At 39.2% G+C, this 22,721-nt stretch overlaps 1 protein-coding gene across 2 annotated transcripts in view; it reads left to right on the top strand.

The window, feature by feature from the left end:
- Window positions 1-347: 347 nt before the first annotated feature.
- The window catches only part of egfem1 (EGF-like and EMI domain containing 1), an 86,741-nt gene continuing 64,367 nt past the window's right edge, over window positions 348-22,721 (top strand). For both annotated transcript variants that reach the window (XM_072701139.1, XM_072701140.1), the window contains exons 1-5: window positions 348-876; window positions 14,998-15,132; window positions 15,256-15,365; window positions 16,051-16,155; window positions 21,143-21,265. In XM_072701139.1, coding sequence (XP_072557240.1) covers window positions 767-876; window positions 14,998-15,132; window positions 15,256-15,365; window positions 16,051-16,155; window positions 21,143-21,265 — 583 coding nt within the window. In that variant the 5' untranslated portion in view covers window positions 348-766. The remainder of the gene's footprint in view (window positions 877-14,997; window positions 15,133-15,255; window positions 15,366-16,050; window positions 16,156-21,142; window positions 21,266-22,721) is intronic.

The following is a 22,721-nucleotide window of genomic DNA, read 5'->3' on the forward strand; positions in this document are numbered from 1 at the left end:
TGATAAGAATAGTACACTTGTATGATTTATCAGTTTCCTTTGTGAAATGCTTTGTTTATTCCATCTCGGCCAATTTATGTAACAGTCTTGATAATTGTACAGATGAATTCTGGGTAGATTTGGGCACGCCTCAGAATTGTAGTGTGAGCGGTATCGGAGCGAAATTGGAGCGAGACAAAGCGACCGCTCCAACCTTAATTAGAAAATCCGCTCCGCGCTCTGACCAAATTCCGCCCGCTCCGCTCCGCTCACATGCTCTGACAGCAACAAATGTAATCCCCTCACCATAATGTAATTACTACACAGCGGAACATCATTTGCAAATGTTAATTGTCAGACTAGGGTAGCTTGCCTGTCAGATCATGTGCCTGATTCTGTTGTTGGTCCTTGCTTGTTTAGCATCCTTGAAACAGCTGGTTTTGTATTTTATTGGTGATAGCTATAGTGAACATACACCCTCAAACTATGTTTTTTTTTTTTTTTTTTTTAATAACGTTGCTCTTAGTAACAGTAGTGTGAAAGTACTCCAGTAGTCGACATTGAGGGAAAAAAAGGAGAAAAAAAAATTATCTGGTCGTCCTGGCGGAGGAGATGAGCAATATACTGTGAAGTGTTCTTATACATCGTTAAGTAAAGAGTCTTCACTGGGAAGCAGCTCGTCTGTGCTTCCAACAGTAAAGGAAAAACAGGGATGCCTTGTTCGTACCTATAGAGGCACAACCTTTGTCACCACAAGGGTGGTCTTAAATTTGAATTTTGCAGTATCATGTATTTTCGGGAATGTTATTTTACAATGCCATCTACAGTTCCACTGTTGTGCACGGCATTACTCGCCAATATGCACTTTACATCATGTATGGAGCTACAACCTGATATGTAAGTAAAATAAAATACAGGCTTCTTACTTTGGTTGGGTGGGCGAGTAGCTTTCTGTAATAGGAAGCAACGTTATTAGTAGTATAATATACAATTGAAATGCGATTTTATCTTATCTAAATTGAAAAATAATCGACGGTCTTATTACTTGTAAAACGTGAATATCCTTCGCTTTAGTGTGTATGTTGTATGGTTTTTTTACTCTGGCAGCTAGCTACATATTATTCAGTGTTACTGTATTTCATTGTTTTAATCCAAACTGATGCCATTGTGACAGTGACTTGAGTTGTTAGAAATAAAAATGTCTTTATGCACATCCCCTAGATCAGTGGTTCTCAAACTGGGGGCCGCGGCCTCCTGGGGGGCCACCAGATGGCGCTAGGGGGGCCGCATCGAAATTGTAGAATCTAAAAAAAAAAAATTACCTGTATGTAAATCAGGCTTGTCAACCTATGTAAAATATAATGTATTTAAAAAAAAATAGAAGTATAAAAAAATGTAAATATAAATTTTACATAGCACACTACGCTGCTATGGACATCATAAATTACTGTTCAGTATTCAGTACTTTTGTTGCACTTTTCAGACAATTTTGATTTTACTGTTAAAACTGTTTTAATACAATGTTATATTTTGTGAAATGTAAATTTAACAAACCAGAGAAATAAAGACTACAAACAGAATCTAAAATCTAAAATTAAGTAAAATTGTAAGTTTTACTTACAATGTTTTGCGTCATGATTTTTTTTTTGAGGAGGGGGGCCACAAAAGGATTCACCCTACAAAAGTTTGAGAACCACTGCCCTAGATGTCACACTCTGTATCTTTATTTCTCTAAGAATATGAATAAAACAATAAGAGTACGGTAAGTGAAGATAACTTCATACAGTAATATGATAGCTGTGTGTGTATAATGTATGTATGTGTGTGTATATATATATACACTATATATATATATATACACACACACACACACATACATACATTATACACACACAGCTATCATATTACTGTATGAAGTTATCTTCACTTACCGTACTCTTATTGTTTTATTCATGGTTTGTTAAATTTATTCATGGTTTGTTCAATTTATATATTATTAGGAACACCTGTTCAATTTCTCATTAATGCAATTATCTAATCAACCAATCACATGGCAGTTGCTTCAATGCATTTAGGGGTGTGGTCCTGGTCAAGACAATCTCCTGAACTCCAAACTGAATGTCAGAATGGGAAAGAAAGGTGATTTAAGCAATTTTGAGCGTGGCATGGTTGTTGGTGCCAGACGGGCCGGTCTGAGTATTTCACAATCTGCTCAGTTACTGGGATTTTCACGCACAACCATTTCTGGGGTTTACAAAGAATGGTGTGCAAAGGGAAAAACATCCAGTATGCGGCAGTCCTGTGGGCGAAAATGCCTTGTTGATGCTAGAGGTCAGAGGAGAATGGGCCGACTGATTCAAGCTGATAGAAGAGCAACTTTGACTGAAATAACCACTAGTTACAACCGAGGTATGCAGCAAAGCATTTGTGAAGCCACAACACGCACAACCTTGAGGCGGATGGGCTACAACAGCAGAAGACCCCACCGGGTACCACTCATCTCCACTACAAATAGGAAAAAGAGGCTAAAATTTGCACGAGCTCACCAAAATTGGACAGTTGAAGACTGGAAAAATGTTGCCTGGTCTGATGAGTCTCGATTTCTGTTGAGACATTCAAATGGTAGAGTCAGAATTTGGCGTAAACAGAATGAGAACATGAATCCATCATGCCTTGTTACCACTGTGCAGGCTGCTGGTGGTGGTGTAATGGTGTGGGGGATGTTTTCTTGGCACACTTTAGGCCCCTTAGTGCCAATTGGGCATCGTTTAAATACCACGGCCTACCTGAGCATTGTTTCTGACCATGTCCATCCCTTTATGACCACCATGTACCCATCCTCTGATGGCTACTTCCAGCAGGATAATGCACCATGTCACAAAGCTCGAATCATTTCAAATTGGTTTCTTGAACATGACAATGAGTTCACTGTACTAAAATGGCCCCCACAGTCACCAGATCTCAACCCAATAGAGCATCTTTGGGATGTGGTGGAAGGGGAGCTTCGTGCCCTGGATGTGCATCCCACAAATCTCCATCAACTGCAAGATGCTATCCTATCAATATGGGCCAACGTTTCTAAAGAATGCTTTCAGCACCTTGTTGAATCAATGCCACGTAGAATTAAGGCAGTTCTGAAGGCGAAAGGGGGTCAAACACCGTATTAGTATGGTGTTCCTAATAATCCTTTAGGTGAGTGTATATATATATATGTATATATATATATATGTATATATATATATATGTATATTGTGTCACTATTATTATACCATTTTACAGATTAGCCAACACAAAAACCAAAGTAAAAATTCAGTTCTTTTTCCAAATACAACGGACGATGTTCTGTCGAAAAATACTACCTATCGAGACATGCTATCAAGCCTTTCTGCGCATGTGCAGTTCCACCGTTTTGGGATTAGGGTTAGGTTTTAGGGGTTAGGGTTAAGGTAAGGGTTTTAGGGGTTTTGGGGGGTTAGGGTAAGAGTTAGGGCTATCTATTAGCACTACGGTAGCATTTTTCGACAAGGCAGCATATATCGACAGAACACCGGCCAACACAGACCAAAAACATTCATATACCGGCATGCCTTGCGCTGCATTGTCGTTATAATATATGTAAATTAATGCATGTATTTATGTTGTAAATAGTTTGTATTGATTGCATTGTTGTTGCATTGTGCTGTAAGTGCTGAAGTAATGTTTTACCGTTATGTGCACGTGGTTGTGTAGCCTTTACCCTGACATTGTGTGAAGTGCCGGCTTGCTCTGTCCGGAGCCAGTGCATGCTGTCTCTAGCAGGACGCTATTATAGTTTTTTTTTTCGTTCCCGAAACACATTTGCTTAAGTTACATCACCTTTTTCAAAAACCCTAATCACAAATCTAAAATGAAAATCTAAAAATCACTAATCTAAACCTACAATGACTCTGTGACCACTGATATTTCTTCCTGGTCTCCTGGTCTGTGAGGTTGAAGCTAGCCGCATCAATGAAAAGAAACTAGTGTGGGCTCAAATTAGTATCCATTTCCAGTACTCTCTAAAAACAAACAAAATAAGCAGTCAATACAGTATAGTCCAGAGTACTGGGAAAAATGCTGTATGCATTGTGGGGCAGCATGGCGGTGCAGTGGTTAGCACTGTAGCCTCACACCATGGTTGTGTGTGTGTGTGTGTGTGTGTGTGTGTGCGGGGAGTCTGCATGTCCTCCCTGTGTCATTGTGGGGTTTCCTCCAGGTACTGTGGTCCCCCCCCCCCAACAAAAACATGCAGAGGTTAACTGCAGTTACTAAATTGCCTGTACAGTGGATATAAGAAGTATATACACTCCTGTTATAGCTAGGTTTTTGTAATGTAAAAAGATTAGAAAACAATAAATCATTTAAAATACAATAAGCTGGTTGCATATGTGTGCACCCCCTTAATTAAACTAATACTTTGTTGATACACACCTGCCGTCAAATAAAGTGACTGATTAACCCCAAATAAAGTTCAGTGGTGCTAGTAGGATTTTCCTGGCATTGCCAAAGCCATGCAGTCAGGCTTACACTTGGGTTATCCTGATGAGCTCAGTGAATTCCAGCGTAGCACTGTCATAGGATGCCGCCTTTGCAATATGTCAGTTTGTGAAATTTCTTCTCTGCTAGACATTCCATGGTCACCTGTAGCACAAGCGTTTAGAAATGACAGAAACCATGTAAAGTAACACAGCAGGGTCACTGAGTGCTGAGGTGCTTAATGTGTAAAAGTCGCCAGCACTCTGACTCAATAACTACAGAGTTGCAAATTCCCTCTGGCATTAACTACAGCACAAAAACTGTGCACCGGGAGCTTCATGGAATGGGCTTCCATGGCCGAACAGCTGCATGCAGGTTTCATATCACCAAGCACAATGCCAAGCATTGGATGGAGTGGTATAAAACACTGTCATGACTCTGGAGCAGTGTAACCGTCTTTTGTGGAGTGACAAATCATGCTTATTCGTCTGGCAGGGAATGGACGAGTCTGGGTTTGGTGGATGCAAGGAGAACATTTCCTGCCTGACTGCATTATGCCAACTGTAAATTTTGTTGGAGGAGGGATAATGGTATGGGGTTATTTTTCAGGAGTTGGGCTAGAACCCTTACTTCCAGTGAAGAGAACTCAATGCTTCAGCATACCAAGACATTTTAGACAATTCTGAGCTTCCAACTTTGCTGTAACAGTTTGGAGAATGCCCCTTTCTGTTCCAGTATAACCCCATGAAACACATTTGGGATGAACTAGAGTCAAAATTGCGAGCCAGGCCTTCACGTCCAACATCAATGCCTGACTTCACAAATGCTGTTTTGGATGAATGGGCAAAAATTCCCACAGACACACCCCAAAATCTTGTTGAAAGCACATGCACACATGTGCACACAAGTAGGTTATATTACATAGAGGGAACAAAAGAACAAAATTTTACAGTGCAGTAAAGTGAATTACCTTCTCTTCTCTGAATGTCCTGATTAAGGATGCAACTGAGAAGCGGCTTAAATTTGACTGGACCTTCCGGCCATCCACTCTCATGTTCATGCCATCAAGTAGTACATAGTCAATAATGTGAATCTGATGTCATCTGTAAATTTGTATTATCCTTGTCCTCCTCCCCCTCTTCTTACCTCTTGACCCATTCCTCTCCTCTCACCACCTCTTCCTCACTCTCTTCCTTTATTTCTTGGCTGGTTGTTGAGCTCCATTTTACCAAACAGTTTACTTGAGACCCCTCATGCATTCACTTTTTATATCAGTTCCCTCATTGGTTGATTCAACAATTAGACAATTAAGCTTGTTTATGTTTAGACAGTGACAGTTGTGTGCTGTTATTGTTGCAATGAAGGTGCAGGGGTTCAGTATTTTGAGTGGCAATGCTTTTTGTAAGATAGCATGAGGATAAGTGTGCTTTGTGGTAACAGTGTATTTAGAGAAATTGAAAGAGTGTTTAACAAATCTGCAAGTATGTGCGTTTCAGGAAATTGTGTCTAAAGTTCTGGAAAAAGCTATCAATTTGACAACTGAAGTAAGGTTTTGAAGAATCGTGTTTGGAGTATCAGTTTTAGTGTGTTGGCAATTAAAAACTGTAAGAATCATACAAATTACTATTGCACACTGAAATAACTGTTTAAAATGCAATCTTGAAAACATATGTTTGCAAAGCCACATTTCAAGCATTTTTCCCTAATCTACAGAGTGTGTTGCCCAAACCATAGGTGACAATGGAGATGTGGTAATTTTTGTGGAAATCCATTCATATTATTTTAGAGCAGCAGAAAATGACTGTGCTGTTCAATAAAATGTGAAAATGTCTTTATTTAAATTGTTGAAGTAGCTGGCATGTAAAAGTCTAATGTTGGTTTCAATATTGGCCAAAAAGAAGGCAGCTATCCCAAGAAACTCTTAAATCTATTGTTGTTCTGAGAGGCTGAGGCTAGTCCATGTGTGACCTTGCCAAGAAACTGAAGATTTAATACAAAGGTGAGCATTACTGTAAGAGCAAAAACTGAAAGTAACCAGAATGGGAAAAATAAGTAACAGCCCAGATGCACAACTGCACATGGGGGTCCCTAGTTTGAGAAAGACACCTTGCAGGCCCCCAGCTTGCAGCTTCATGGGAAAAACATAAAGATACATTGAATCGAAATTATAGTTCTGAATGAGCTGTTCCGAGTTAAAAAGTTAACTGACAAGCAGTCTCACTGGGTGCTTTTTAATTAGTAACACCCTTGCAATAACATAAAACACCAAACATTTGTGTTTAGCATCCCTTTGAGAGCCAGTGACTATAGTTACAAGTAATAGCAAAATGGCAAGAACAGAACTGAATGAGTCAATCAAAAAGAATTGTAACACTTAATAAAATATCTTTGCGGAAGATGTGCAGATATATTAAACACTGCTTGTCAATGGTCTTCTGTTATAAAAGTCATACATTTGCAACATTTTTACTGAATTAAGGAAGCATCCCAAGACGTTCTATAAGCACTGTATATGGGGAATGAGCAGTCAACAGGCTGCCCCTGGCAAACAGCCCCATAGCATAACAGATCCAGCCCCAGGTGCTTGTTTTCTTCATACTTCTCTTTTTTTCTTCAAACGTGCCTTCGTTGTTCGTAACATCATCAGACCACAGCACTTATTTCACAGCACTTAAGGCTCTGGATAAGTTTTAATGTTGCTGTACTCACTTCAGTCATCATCTTTTCTGATGACATTGTAGGTTAGGTTTCCTTCTAATGACTCTTCCATGCAGACCGTGTTTGTGTAAGTGATGCCGGGCAGTGGAGCAACTAAATCTTTCAGCAGTGCCTTTACTGTGGGGTTTTGCTTTGACTTCCTGACTAGTCTCAGAGTGGCTCTATCTGAGATTTTTCTTAGTCTTCCAAAGCTCACCTTGAGTTCCCCTTAACTTCCATTTCTTAATGATATTTCATGCAGTCAAAATTGCAAGCTGGGTGCATTTAAGTATCTCCTTATGTCTATTTCCTGCTTTATACTGTAGAAGATATTTCTAATTCACAGAAAGCTGCTTAGAGGAATCCATGGTTGCTGAGTACAAGAACAAACCCTTATTGTTTTAAAGACTTTTAAAAAGTTGTTATATATTTTATGATGATATTTTGTTTTTTGATTGCAGTCACGGATTTCTATAAAAAATTAGTTGCCCCTACTGGGGAACAAAAAAGTGGTCACAACATCAAAATAATTTTTTATTACATTGTGGGAACATTTGGTCCCCACAATGTAATATATACATTACACACACACACACACACACACACACACACACACACACACTCAAGTAGGTTATATACATTAAGATAACAGAACTGAACTTTACAGTGCAGTAGAGTGAATTACCTTTGTTTTTCTCTGAACGTCCTGATTTTGGATGCAACTGAGAAGCAGCAAATAAATAGAAGCTGTGTATTAAAACTAAATGTGTCATATTGAGTTTTTTTTGATGAAGAGGTTGTGTTCACTTTGTTTTTCTTCTAATACGAATGAAACATCATTATATATTAGTTTTTCTCGAATCAATTAGCACATTTCATGAAACATGCTTAACATTCTGAAGACTGTAACAGCATTTCTCAAAACATAAGAACATAAGAAATATACAAACGAAAGGAGGCCATTCAGCCCATCAAGCTCGTTTGGGGAGAACTTAACTAATAGCTCAGAGTTGTTAAAATCTTATCTAGCTCTGATTTAAAGGAACCCATGGTTTTAGCTTCCACTACACTACCAGGAAGACTATTCCATGCTCTAACTACACGCTGTGTAAAGAAGTGTTTTCTCAAAGTCAGTGTAAAATGTTCCCCTGCTAATTTCCACCTATGGCCACGAGTTCTAGTATTTAAACTAATATTAAAGTACAATCAGCACTTCTTTAACCACAAGCATCAAAATGCTCAGTGTAAGTGTGTCAGTCTAAGTATGCTCCTGAGCTCCAAAATTCTGAGTGATAGTCAGTTGCAACTTTCTAATTGACTGATCATTTTTCTTTAGCAAACTTTTACTTATTCATGTCAAAGACTGGAGTGTCAACATTGCAAGGCTCTACATTACAGTATGTAAAGTTCACTGGCAACAGAAAACACTTGCATGCACATGTAACTTCTTCAGATCTCAAGACACAGTACAATAGAAAACAAAAAAAGTCACACAGCCCTGTATAACACAAAAACAGCAAAATGGCAATACAACCACAACAAAATGACAACAGAATCATGTATTGTGGGAACCAAAACCATAGCCCCACGGTGGCTGAGAAAGCCCAATGGAATTCAAAATAAAAATCAGAAAGCCCAATGAAAATAAATTTTTTTTAAAATGCATGTCTAACAGAAAAACACACTGCAAAGCAACAAAGGATATTATTCAAGTTCATAACGCATGTGCAAGCACATTGCAAATTTGTAGATGCTACACAAATTCAGAAGACACTAAATTTCATCAAAATGACAAGACATGCGAACCACATTTTACAATGCAATGACCAATATATGTATAACTGAGGTTGATGTGATACTAAGCCTAGCTAAACTCAAAATAAATAAATCGCAGGGGCCTGATGGCATCTTACCAATAGTCTTAAAAGAGATGAGGGATATTATTAGCCAACCTTTAACTTTAATATTCCAGAAATCGTTATCTGCGGGTGTGGTACCATCAGATTGGAAGCATGCTAATATAACACCCATATTCAAAAAAGGGGATAGAAGTAATCCAGCAAACTATAGGCCAATCAGTTTAACTAGCATTACTGGAAAAATAATGGAAGCTATAATTCAAGTGAAAATGGTAGATTACCTAGATGCAAATAACATCATAAAGGATAGCCAACATGGATTTAGGAGAGGTAGATCCTGCTTAACGAATCTACTTGAGTTCTTTGAGGAAGCTACAAGTGAAATTGATCACAAAAAGGCCTATGATGTGATTTACTTAGATTTCCAGAAGGCCTTTGATGTTGTCCCCCACAAACGTCTCTTGCTAAAGCTTAAAGCTGCAGGGATTTTAGGAACTGTGGCAACTTGGATCAAAAACTGGCTAACTGACAGGAAGCAGCGAGTAGTTATTAGAGGCACAATGTCACAGTGGGCCTCCGTTCATAGTGGGGTACCGCAGGGTTCAATTTTAGGACCTCTATTGTTCCTAATTTACATTAATGATATTGACACAAATACATACAGTAAACTGGTTAAATTTGCAGACGACACCAAGGTGGGCGGGGTAGCAGATACGAATCTAGCAGCAGAGAGGCTTCAACGGGATCTGGATTTAATTAGTGAATGGGCTGATACATGGCAGATGAAATTTAACACAGATAAATGCAAGGTAATCCATGCAGGGAGCAGAAATATAAAGTACAGATATTTTATGGGTTCCACTGAAATAAAGGTAGCTGATTACGAGAAAGATCTCGGTATGTATGTTGATGCTTCCATGTCCCCCTCTCGCCAGTGTGGGGAAGCAATAAAAAAGGCGAACAGACTGTTGGGTTATATCTCTAGATGTGTGGAGTTTAAGTCAAGGGAGGTGATGTTACACTTATATAATTCCTTGGTAAGACCCCACCTAGAATACTGTGTGCAGGTTTGGTCACCATACCTCAAGAAGGACATTGCTGCCTTGGAAAAGGTGCAACGAAGAGCTACGAGAATGATTCCTGGTCTTAGAGGAATGTCTTATGAGGAGAGGTTAGCGGAACTGAATCTGTTTAGCCTTGAGCAAAGGAGACTAAGGGGGGATATGATTCAGGTCTATAAGATTCTAACGGGTCTGGATGCTGTTCAGCCAAATGACTATTTCAATATTAGTCTAAATACTAGAACTCGTGGCCATAAGTGGAAATTAGCGGGAGAACATTTTAAAACAAATTTGAGGAAGCACTTCTTTACACAGCGTGTAGTTAGAGTATGGAATAGTCTTCCTGCTAGTGTAGTGGAAGCTAAAACCCTGGGTTCCTTTAAATCAGAGCTAGATAAGATTTTAACAACTCTGAGCTATTAGTTAAGTTCTCCCCAAACGAGCTTGATGGGCCGAATGGCCTCCTCTCGTTTGTAAATTTCTTATGTTGTTCTTATGTAATGCACATTCACAGACACGCTGCAAAAACAGAAAACAACTGCAACTTCGGAAATGCGCTGCAAATAGCTACAACACAACGGTCACATGCTTGTAATAATGTTTTTTAACGTAAGCAATTAAGAGCAAATTGTGTTCATTATGAACTTGAATAATATGCTCTGTTGCTTTGCAGTGCGTGTTTCTATTCAACGTGCATTTCTTTATTTTGAATTGTATTAGGCTTTCTCGGCCACCGTACATAGCAATGTTGTATCATTGCAATTTATGGAATATATAGTTTTGACAGCTTGGTTAACAGTTTTGCCTGTGGTGGCTAATATGATTATCGCATGCATATATAGTTTTAGGTGTAAAACTTCACAACCAGTATGATCGATTCATTAATTTATTTAAATAACTAAATAGGTATTGATTAGCTAAACATGGTGTGCTAGTGGTTAAGTCAAAATATACATTTATGCATTGGATTAATCACATATTCAATCACATTATAATTTGCTGGAAAAACATTGCGATCATATTCAGCTTCAACAAAAAATAATTATGATTGGTCAGATTGGTCATTCTTGCTCTAGTTACACAGGGACCTAATGGCATGTAACAGTGGACCCCGTACTCTATACTCCCAAAGCACCCCCCACTGAACCCCCAACCGTGTCCCATCCCTACTATAAGCAGCATGGGAAAATCCCTGCTTCCCCTTCTTGAGTCACCTGAAGGTTTGCCAAAATTCCTTCAAGGTTGACGGAAAGTCAATATCCATGGCCTCACCAATCCAAACACTTGAGTTTTTGCTTCAATGACTGCCAGAGCTAAATTCTCCATAGCCTTGTAGGATCACACATGCACATATCACAGGGCCTAAATTCCAGGTGGCCTGAGACAAGGCCGAGCCTGGTACGAGAGGCACCAAAGGGGGGTTACACACATAAACACACACACACAGATAACCAGGGAGGCCAGCACTCCAACTTTTATTGCCCAAAGATTTAGGGACCTACAGACAAACAGAGTGGACTTCACGGACAGGGGTCCCTTGACTTGGCACACAACCCCCTCCCCATACATTCTGCCTTACATATCACTCACCCAACAGACGAACACCCTAAAGGAAATTTCATTTAATTTGGCTTTTGTATACCCTGTATATTGATTTACTCACGACTACTAGTCTCAATATACAGATAGGTTATGTTTGTATGTGTCCTTAGACAATCTTAGTGTTTTGTGTGCCACCCTTATAACCATGTTCACGGAGTATCACCTATTTTACCCCTTTGCACTTGAACACATTTAAATTTAAATAAATAGATAAGTATAGCTACCATTGTATATATGTTCTCATGGTATACCAGAAGAATCTGGAAAGTGAGTGTAACCAATGTGTCCTAACTTTTAGAGAGTCTTCTTTGTTAAAACCCCCCCTTCTCTTCCAACATTCCTTTGTGGTCCTTATCTGATCTTGGTGGACAGTCACCAAGTTTCTTTGTTTCTACCATGCTATGTTAAAAGAACTGAATTAAGGTGTATCTTATCCATTCTGGAGAAGATGAATTGGCACAAGCCACACCAAACAAAATATGTTGTTTCCAGATGTGCAACTTATATTGATATTACCACAAACTAATGGCCACGCCTATCTATGGATAAGATGTGCTGTTTGTAATAGGAATATTTGATGTAATATCCGCACAAAATGTAACATCTGTTGAGGTGCAACCCAAAACCCCTGTATCCTATACTGATGTGAATCAGTCACATAGATACAATAATTAATTGTTTAATCAATTAATGCAGATGGTATGAGGTATGTACCTGTGAAGCTGGTATGGCATGTTTGGTATCAAACTGATTGTTAATCACCCCTGGTTCCAAATCTGGTCAGTGATTACCATAAAAGTGGATGTATCAAAAGTTATAACAGCTTAATGAAAATCATCAGTAAAGGGAGAATCAGTCGGGCCATAAATCCCAAAAGGACTGATACAGACCCCCTTCCGAAAGCCCGCCAAATGGATGGCCAGCCATTGGGCCAGGAGTCGAATTCCTGGTCATCCCTATTTATGAACTTTAGACCATAAAAATCTAGCACCTCAGAACAAAGGTGCGCAGAGAATAACCGCCAGCCCGAAGGAGAACATCAGCCGGGGCAAACAGATCATCAAGCGCAGAAAAGACCATCAGCCCGGGAGAAGAGAAGCCCACAAGAACCCTCCGGTGAAGGCCCAGCTGAACAGAGAACAGCACCCAAGACAAAGCTTCACCAGGAGAGAGAATCTAAAGGGACTCCACTCCACTGCTCCAAACGCCGCGCCTTCCTGAGTGCCATCAGCTCAGCAGCTCTGCCATAAACTGCCAAGACCCCCCCCCCCACTCTTCAACCAAGTAAACCAACTTCCTTTCATTCTAACAACTTAAGCTGTTCTGTTAACCTGCTATAAGACTTTAGGGTCGTGTTTCCACAAACTGTGCTTGCTTTGCAGAACAGTATTTCCCATTTAAGGTTACTCATTTAAATCCGGTCATTGCATTTTCATAATTACATCGTTTGTTTTATTCCGTTATTTCGTGTTTATTGTTTGTGTTAGGTGTAATGTCTGTCTTATGTTAGTTATAGTGTTAGTTAGGAATAAATGCATGTCTTTTACACAACTTCAGCCTCCGTTATTGAGTACTCACACTAAGTTCCTGCCTCTGTGCGATCTTGCTACACGCTCTGAACCTCAAACTCGCCTGAAACATCGCGATACTCTCTCTCATCGGCCGTGAGGGGAGCTTCGCTACCAATCATTTACATTACCTGGTGATGCAGCTCGCTGGACGAGCCTTCTAACCCAGGTTACTAAGCGATACTGGTAATTAGTGAATCCCATTTAAGTCTCACATTAACAGACTCACGGGGATACCGCAATTGAGTTTGGAGGAGCCGACCATTCGGCATAACGATTGGTTAATAATCAGCATTAAATAATAATTAATTAAACTTTAATTAATTTCAAACATATTGGTGGAGATATTAAAAATTACCTGAGCTAATAATTCCTACAGCCTGTTGGTACATGTCAGCTGCTTCAGGAGTCCAACAAGCTAAGCCAGCTTAGAAGGCCTCTTTCTTTAGGCTGACAGCTCCCTTTAAGGCTGGTGTCCACCACCAGGTTCAGGGATTGCCACCGCGACTGGCACCAACAACAATATGGCCATATCTCCGCACAGATACCTCAGCAACAGAGGCCTGGAACATGGCTTATTCAGTACCCAGTTTCCCTCACATGGACAGCAGTTTCTGCCAGACGCTCCCAGCACACCCCCACTATACATTTTGGTGTATCAGGTCTATATGGCATCTTCCCCCACCATCTGATCCAGCTCACCACCAGGTGGTGATCAGTTGACAGCTCAGCTCCTCTCTTCACCTGAGTATCCAAAACATGTGGTCATCAAGGTCATCAAGCTGCGGCCTAGGGTGTCCTGGTGCCAAGTTAGCATTTTTCGATAAAATGGTCAGAATAATTGTGAATGAGTGTCACGTCCCTCCTTGCAGCCCTCTCGTGTGCCATGGCCACCTCGTTACCCGCGTGTGTATTCCCAATGATCCAGCTGTCCTGCGTGCATTCTGATGTCATGTCCTGTATTCAAGTCCACGTTCAGTCTGTCTTGTTAGATCTGTCATTGATATGTGTACCCCAGTGTTGTGCGTTCATTGCCTTCTGTCCTGCATAAACCTGCCTTTTGGATATCTGGCTCCTGGAATTGCTTCCCTGCTCCCCGCTCACACAACGACACACCACCGATCATCACAATGAGACATATAAAGATGTTATGGATTAGACCAAAATTTCTGTATAATTTACATTTAAAACAATTTAAAAAGTGGCAGAATGTTTCTATGTAAGTTTTTTTATTCTACTTCCTACTTCCTGAATTACAAGAAATTCCAAGAAATTTCATGAAATTTCAAGACTCGTGAATTTTTCATGCACACTATTCCCATCAGTGGAATCAAATTCACCATTTAAAAGATACATTTGTAACATGTCATGTAATGAGCCATAGCAAAGAATTTCATTTTGTCATTAAAATATTTGTTGCTTTCTTCTTATTTTCTGGCTTTATCAAGTGTCATAAATCACAGTATAAAACAAGTGTTCTTGCGCATGCATTGTCCAAATCGGGCTTTTGGTCAGAAGTATATGGAAGTGAGTACGGAAAACTCAAAAGTGACAGAAGCAATGAACAAAGTGTCCTGACCCCAAACAAGGCTCTACAGTAGCTGTTGGAGTGTGTGTTAACACGATTAAAAATAATAATGTGTTATTATTTGAAAATTAACGTTGAGTTTGCGATTGTGTATTTTTGATCATATTTGTATGCTGGTTTTGCCCTGACTTTCCCTGGTATTCCTGTAGGCCTAATGTGTGTGCAGAACAGGAGCTCTCCCTGATGGGCCTGCACCAGCCATGCATACAGGCATTTACACGCATGGCAAAGGTTTGGAAGCAGGGCTGCCCTGGGCACCGCTGGTGTTTCAGCTATGAACGGAGGTGAGAGACATTTTAAGACAATTTGTCATATATGTGTGTCACATTTTCCGAATCACTGTATGTACATGCACAGGATCATTAATGCAGAGCACTCATATGTAATGTAACATTTTGGTTCTATAGGACAGGGTACTACATGACCTACAAACAGGTGTACAGCATGGGTGTTCACACTGTATATCGGTGCTGTCCAGGGTGGTTACAACATGCTGAGGAATATGGATGCTTGCATCGTAAGTAAAATTGATTGTTCATGCATTGTATTGTGCCTTATAACCCCCCCCCCCCCCACAGTTGACAAAATGTCTCACTCAGCAAAAGTTATCATCCCCCTCCCCCCACCCTTGACTGTGGGGCCATGAGGGACCACAAAGTCCTGGGCTGAATTTTTTATCCCAGTCCTGCCCTGTGACAATACTTTATGTAATAATGCCGCATTATGTAATAACTCGACATAATGTAACAAATTGAATGATAGTGATAATAATGATGATAATGATGAGGATAATAATAATAATAATAGTAATAGGGTAATGCTCCAATCCAAAATGATGATGTAGTCTATAAAATTGTAACATTTTGTCGAATTTTTACATAAGGTGGTGTTTTTACATAATGTATTGTTACATGGTGTGTGACAATGCATTATGTAATAACATTGCATTTTGTGATTTTGTTACATTTTGTTGAGTTATTATAAAATGCAGCATTATTACATGACTTGTAAAAGGCCCTGATTACAACAGAAGATCTACAATCCATTATTTGTATCTGGAGAAAAACAGCTGGGGTTGAACATAATCCAGGACTCCTTCACATTGTTTACGTTTTATATTCATAGAGCAATACGGAATGAGCATTTTCTGAATCTCAGTGAGAGTTGCTATGGTTTGTGTTTGAATATTCTGTACTGCACAGGGAGATGTTCTGTAGGGACTTGTTTCAATGGGGGCCAATGTGCCAGCAGCGGATCTCAGCTGTGCCAGTGTCCAGAGGGATTCCAGGGCCTACACTGCCAGTATGGTGAGTCCTTGTGTTGTGGGTCCCAGATGCCACAATAGCCATTAGTCTTAGTCCGAAGGTAAAACATATTCACTTTCACAACATTACACATCATTTTCTGAAAGTGGAACTGAGCATTTTTCCCTGTGTAGGGAATATCTGGACCACTCACACACACACACACACACACACACACACTGTCTTTCTGGACACCTTGCCTGTACTTTTAAACTGCGGCTTCAAAGTGCACAACTCAGGAACGGTGCCACGGTCTCCTCATGCATTTTATATTCCTGGAAAGCCCTCTTAGTTTTCTATAACAATCCCACTGAAATTATGTTGTCTATTCATTCATTTATTTCTAAATTATGTGCTTAGATGTGACTTGGGTGACAACCACCTGCTTTATTCTTGGCAGCTTTCACATAGTATCTTCATTGGAATTATGGTGCTCTGGTAGTACTATATATGGAGTTTATAAATTTGCAACAATAGTGTGGTGGCACTGCTGGTTTGTAGGTGGGGCATACAGGCACAAGTCCTCCAGCAGAGATAACAATTCGCCTCGACTTTTTTGTTTAGTCCACATTGAAATTTTGTTGCTTCCATTTTATATGATTTTTTTAAAGATAGGAACTGAGGATCTGTTTTTTTTTTTTTTTGCATTTACTTGCTCCTATGTGCTCTTTCACAGGGGTGCAGGAAGCGGGGGGCAAGAAAGGGATGTGTACCCCCAATACTAGGGGTGGGCAGAACATTGGTCTCATAGCTATTACCGGTGTGATTGTCTGCTTCGATTTAGATTTGCAATATACCAGTAACTCCACGAGAAGTCTAAAGCCTAATTATACATCCTATTTATAAAAAAATAACGCATTTTATTTCTTTAAAATATTCATTTATACACAAATAGTATATGTAACCCGTTTATCTGCGTTGTGTGAATTTTCTATTAAACGGACTCCGACAACCCCTTTGGTTTGCCCTAATGGGCCGTTGGCATTAACAGTAGCGAATCTAACACCGTCAACCAAAGAGCCATAATGTTCCTAACACAGTGACTGCTAAGTCCTTAAATCGTAAAGCTGAAAAGCTGTCAAGTTTTCAGACGAAGTATTTAAAATGGTGGATGAAATAGACGTAGTTTATTGCTGATTTCATGCATGTTCATCAAAGTTTATGTTTTTTAACAACTGTATAAACTAATGTTATTTTTATACAAATCAACTCAGGTGATACAATAAAAAAAAAACCATACGTTTTCAGGGCTGCCAACTTTCAGGCATATGGCGAGACTTTCTTATTCCATTATAAACCTGAAATTAGCTACATCAAAAACATTGGGGTAGTTTGCAAACCCTCCAGACTATTCACAAGGTAATACAACTGTTACATACATGTAAATGCATGTGTATGTGCCTGCAGAATTGTCTCGAACTGAAAATCTCACTCCAGCCTGCTGACCAAAGTTGGCAATCCTGCATTTTATTTGAAATGAACTGTAAAATGCATGTTTTCGGCTGAACCAAAAAGTGAAAAATACCCCTCAATACCAAACTCTCTCCCATGCTGTTGCACAGATATACAGTGGTACCTCGGTTCTCGAACTCACTAGAACTCGAATTTCTTGAAAGTCGAACAAACCAGTTTGACCTAGAACTCGATCTGAATATCAGAAGTCGAACCATGATCGCTGACCTAATATAAATTGTACGTGCCAGGAAATGAGTCATACTACAATGCAATTCTTATTTGAATGCCTTCTTCACAGACTGTACGATTAACCAAATAAACTAGCGCAACATTACAGTAACTAACAATAAATAAACCACTAACTTACGTGTACTATTATATGGAGGGCTAAGAGTGCCAAAATTAAATAAATAAATACACCAATAATTAATTAATTAAATGTGTCATGAATTATTTAAAATGGGAAATAAAAATATTGTTAATTAAATGTGCCATGAATTATTATCTACCATTAGAAATAAAATCATTATTAATTAATTACATGTGTCATTTACAATTATTTCACTATTTATTTAATTTTGGCACTTTCACCACATCATGAATTAATTTTATCTGTCAGTGTGACCCATCAAAGTCAGTAGGCGGGACAAACAGTGATCTATCTGGATCTTGTGCAGCCGATTGTTTTGGTCTGAAGCTGTGTCATTTCCAACATGGCGCTACCAATCATGGACCAGGCCCAATACTGCGCATGTATTCACATTTTGCGGCAGACCGTGATTCAGGGCATGGATGTCGTGTACGTATCATCACTCATTGGTCACGTATTGTGAGATGGGTCATTGATGTTTATATTTGTAGTTCAGCCGTCACTTTATTGTGGTATTTAAACCATATTGCTTTGCCGATTGTAATATTTGCATCTGTGTGCGCGTTGCTATTATAGTGCCTGACAGTAATCTTACATAAGGTTTTTCCCAATGGTTTTGCTGAATAGATGCCTTTTCTTTAGAAATTGTAATAAAATTGAGGTGTATATCAATCTTGTGTACCCATATTGCTTATCAAGGGGCTGTGATATATGTACAGCATTTTCTAAAAAAAAAAAAAAGTCACTCCAAAATAATAGTTAAGAATTCTTATTTGCACAACATAAACAATGTTTATGTTGTGCGGTTTGGCCCAAGATAAAACAATCGGTCGTCTGTCAGAAACAAATATAATTTGCTTCATTTAGCACCACAAGACACAGCTGCCATAACTGACACGAGTGTGTAGTAATTACACTGATACAATTAAAAAAAGAAATGACTAAGGAGAAAAAAAAGCAGGCTTAGTTTAAGTAACTTCACAGCACATCGAACTGGGTAACATTAAAGTAATGTCACTTTTGACTGTAAAATTGATGGCCATACCCTGTATTTTACGTCGCTCCTTCTGAAGCACATTTGGCATTAAAGGCCTAATGCGAAATAAAATCTTTTAAAGTCGAAGGACTCCATCATTATCCTGTTAATTCTCTTTCCTCTCTGTCGACATTATCACCAAAAATCAACAAATGATGAAATGTGACGCGATGCCATAAAGAAGTCGCAAGTGTGCGCATGCGTAGTAGCGGAAGTTACATTTTCGGTAGGTGTAACCTATGGATGTAACATTAATTTTCGGTAGTGACACCCCTACCTATATCGCTCAGTTAAGGCCGTTGCGAAATTCTTCTTCTTCTTGATTATTATAGGTAGCAATGTAAAAACAAATACTGTCATCAATTGTCTCGGAGTATGTTGACGGGTCCCGTACCGATCCATTATCTGGGATCTATTTGTTTTGACTTGCTGTACAGGGTAACCAATCAGATGTTACTCTCGGTTGACGACCCGCAGTGACAGATAAAATTAATTCATGATGTGGTGAAAGTGCCAAAATTAAATAAATAGTGAAATAATTGTAAATGACACATGTAATTAATTAATAATGATTTTATTTCTAATGGTAGATAATTCATGGCACATTTAATTAAGCATATTTTTATTTCCCATTTTAAATAATTCATGACAAATTTAAATAATAATTTATCTTTATATTTCCCATTTTAAACAATTCATGGCACATTTAATTAATTAATTATTGGTGTATTTATTTTTTTAATTTTGGCACTCCAGGTAAATTAACTGAAAACCAGTTCTCACTGCTATTCGGGAGAAATAGCAGCTCACGCATCGGAACTGCCCGGGATACAAACGTCATGCGTGTAACTAAACTTTTCAGCCAATAAGGGCAAAGGCGTGTCGTCACGGAGGCGGTTCCAGTTTGTGCAGCCGGGTGAGAGGTCGCAATGCATCTAACCGTAATGCAGTGCGTCAGGATCAGAATGCGTTACTTTAAGCCAGCGCTGTAAACAAGTCGAACGCACCCAATGACCGGACTGGGGAAACAAACTGAAACGCGGACTTAATACAGAGGACTAATGACAACAACCAGAAACAGCTGATCACATGGGGATCCCACACGAGGTTAACGAGGGGGCGTGGCACACGGAAGGAGCGGACGATTGGGGCAGGACAGGGGTAATGTTGGAATCTTTATCGTTTTGGAAGCCATTAAGAAAAAAAATGCTCTTCTTGTTTTATCCTGTCCATTTTGTTCTTAAATGCTAAAAAAAAACATATTTACGTGTAATTTTGGGGGGCCGGGAACCAATTAATTGGTTTTCCATTATTTCTTATGGGAAAAATTCGATCAGAACTCGAACTTTTTAGGATTCGATCCGGAGTCCGGAACAGATTAAGTTCGATAACCGAGGTACCACTGTAGTATTAATGCTTTCATCATATGGCTTCATGCAGCAACACAAAGTCAGTCACATCTATTGCAAGATAATGCAAAAACAATTGCAAGTAATGCAAAGGTTTTTAAGGGAACTCAAAGCTATTGGGAAGGAATACAAATTGGTGGGGGAAAATTCTGCAAATTGTCATATAAGTGGAATGTGCAATAATACTTTCAAACTTACATATCACAACATGGCATTCTGGTAAAAACACATTAAATAACTGACATTTCTAGGTGATACATTCAGGACTTCTAGTAAGCGTACAGGTTGATGAGTGTGGGACAAGTATAGATAAGCCGGGTGGAGCGAGTGATGAGGTTGTCTGGGGAATACCATGCTGCCGTTTCTGATGGCACCAAATCTAGTTAAATTTTTTTATTTAAAAAATATTCTTGTTGTATATCATACAGTTCAAAATGGTGGCATAGCATTTTCTTAGTTATATTTGGTATAGCTGTTACCATTAATATAGCTGATTTGGGGGGGCGGGCGGTGTGTGCCCAAATATTTAATTTGGTTTCATTCTTCCCCCCAAAAATAGACCTTGGTGTTTAAATTATTGAGTTGTGTCCACCCAATATTAAACTCTCTTTAATGCCATATGTAGTGCTCTTGAGAAAAGTTCAGTGTGAAAAGTTTCAAATGAGTTTTGCCAAAGGACAATTGCCGCACTGAAGTATAATAACTGTGCTTTGCTTTTAGATGTTAATGAGTGCACAGCTGACAATGGCGGCTGCGAAGGACAATGCTGCAACACCATTGGCAGCTTCTACTGCAAGTGCCCTAAGGGTATGAGGCTCAGCCAGGATGGAAAGGCCTGTGAGGGTAAGGGCACTTTTGTGTCTCAGAGCATCAGTATTCCTTTGGTCAGTGTCTCCCAACCTGGTCCTTGGTGACACACAGACAGTCTACGTTTTTGGAGCATGTATTTAACAGTAACTCAAGAAATTCAAAATGTTAGACTGTGAAACAAATGTGAAACTTACAAAAAGAAAGCTTGATCCCTGAACGCCCTGTGTGCTTCCTGAGATATTTTCATACAACACCGCTCCCTGCTGCCTGCCCTGCATGAACAGAGATCCTGTCTTCATGTCCCCTTTGTGTAACAATGTGTGCACTAATGTAATAACCACATGCAACCTTCTTCTCTTCAACTTCTGTGGCCAACTTTGTAAAACTGGAAATACCTTCACAGGAAAAGCCTACCACCACCAGAATAATTTAAACTATGCATAAAATTAAACATTTGTTAGTCTTTAGAATTATACTGAATGGAAACATGACCTGTTACCATATTCATTTCTCATTTGGCTCCTGCAGTTAAGCACTGTTATCCCATTACACATTTTAATGTGGTGTATTTGTTCAAATGTTCCCTGTAGGAATTTTCAAAAATGATTCAATATTTAATTAAAACTGAATGTTAAATCATCTTCTTAGCTATTGATATGTAATTTATCCTAAAATAATTATTTTTTATTGTACAAAAATTGTGACTTATGAACTTGAGAAACTGGATACGATTAATTTATTACCGTGATATTGACAGACTTCTATAGAGTATGACCAGGTTCCCCAATTCTGGTCCTGGAAAGCCAGTTTGCAACATAGTGTGCAGATCTCCCTGCTCAGACATACCTACTATCAGAGCAATTAGCTGATAAAGATGTGTTTGAGGAGAAAAATCTGCAAATTGTGTTGGATTCTGGCCCTCTAGGACCAGAACTGGGGAACCCTGGAGTATGAGATGCTGACAGAGAACCAATGAGCAAGAGTATTGACAAGTTCTCAGTGGCATTAGTTATTTTGTCCATTTCTAGAGTCAAACCATGCATTACACATGAATCATTTTGTTGTTTGGCTAAAGACAAGCGGGACTTTGGAAACATGCAAACAATTTGCTACTTGTGCTGCAGCTGAAAGACCAGTGATCTGGAAAACTAATCTTGCAGCACCAAGAGGAAGTAATCATTGACATTTGTAGATAAATGATACAGTTTCCTAAATGAAATTTCCAGAGGCTGCTTAACATCCATGGTTGTCATGTTTAAGGGGAATATATAAGAAAAGTCTCAGTGGCTTTGAATTTTCCTGGCATCTGATCTGTTTCTCTCACAGCAGGACTGTTTTTTGCAGACATATCTTAAAATCTTCCTCAACTGCTGAATGTGCAGTAACAGTAAGATTAAAGCAGAAAACTAAGACTAAATAAAAGGTATTCTAATTGTATTTTTTTGATTCTGGAGAATACATATATTTTTGGGACTGGACCAACATCACC

Source organism: Paramormyrops kingsleyae, chromosome 17 (genome assembly GCF_048594095.1).
Source record: "Paramormyrops kingsleyae isolate MSU_618 chromosome 17, PKINGS_0.4, whole genome shotgun sequence".
Taxonomy (NCBI): Eukaryota; Metazoa; Chordata; class Actinopteri; order Osteoglossiformes; family Mormyridae; genus Paramormyrops; species Paramormyrops kingsleyae.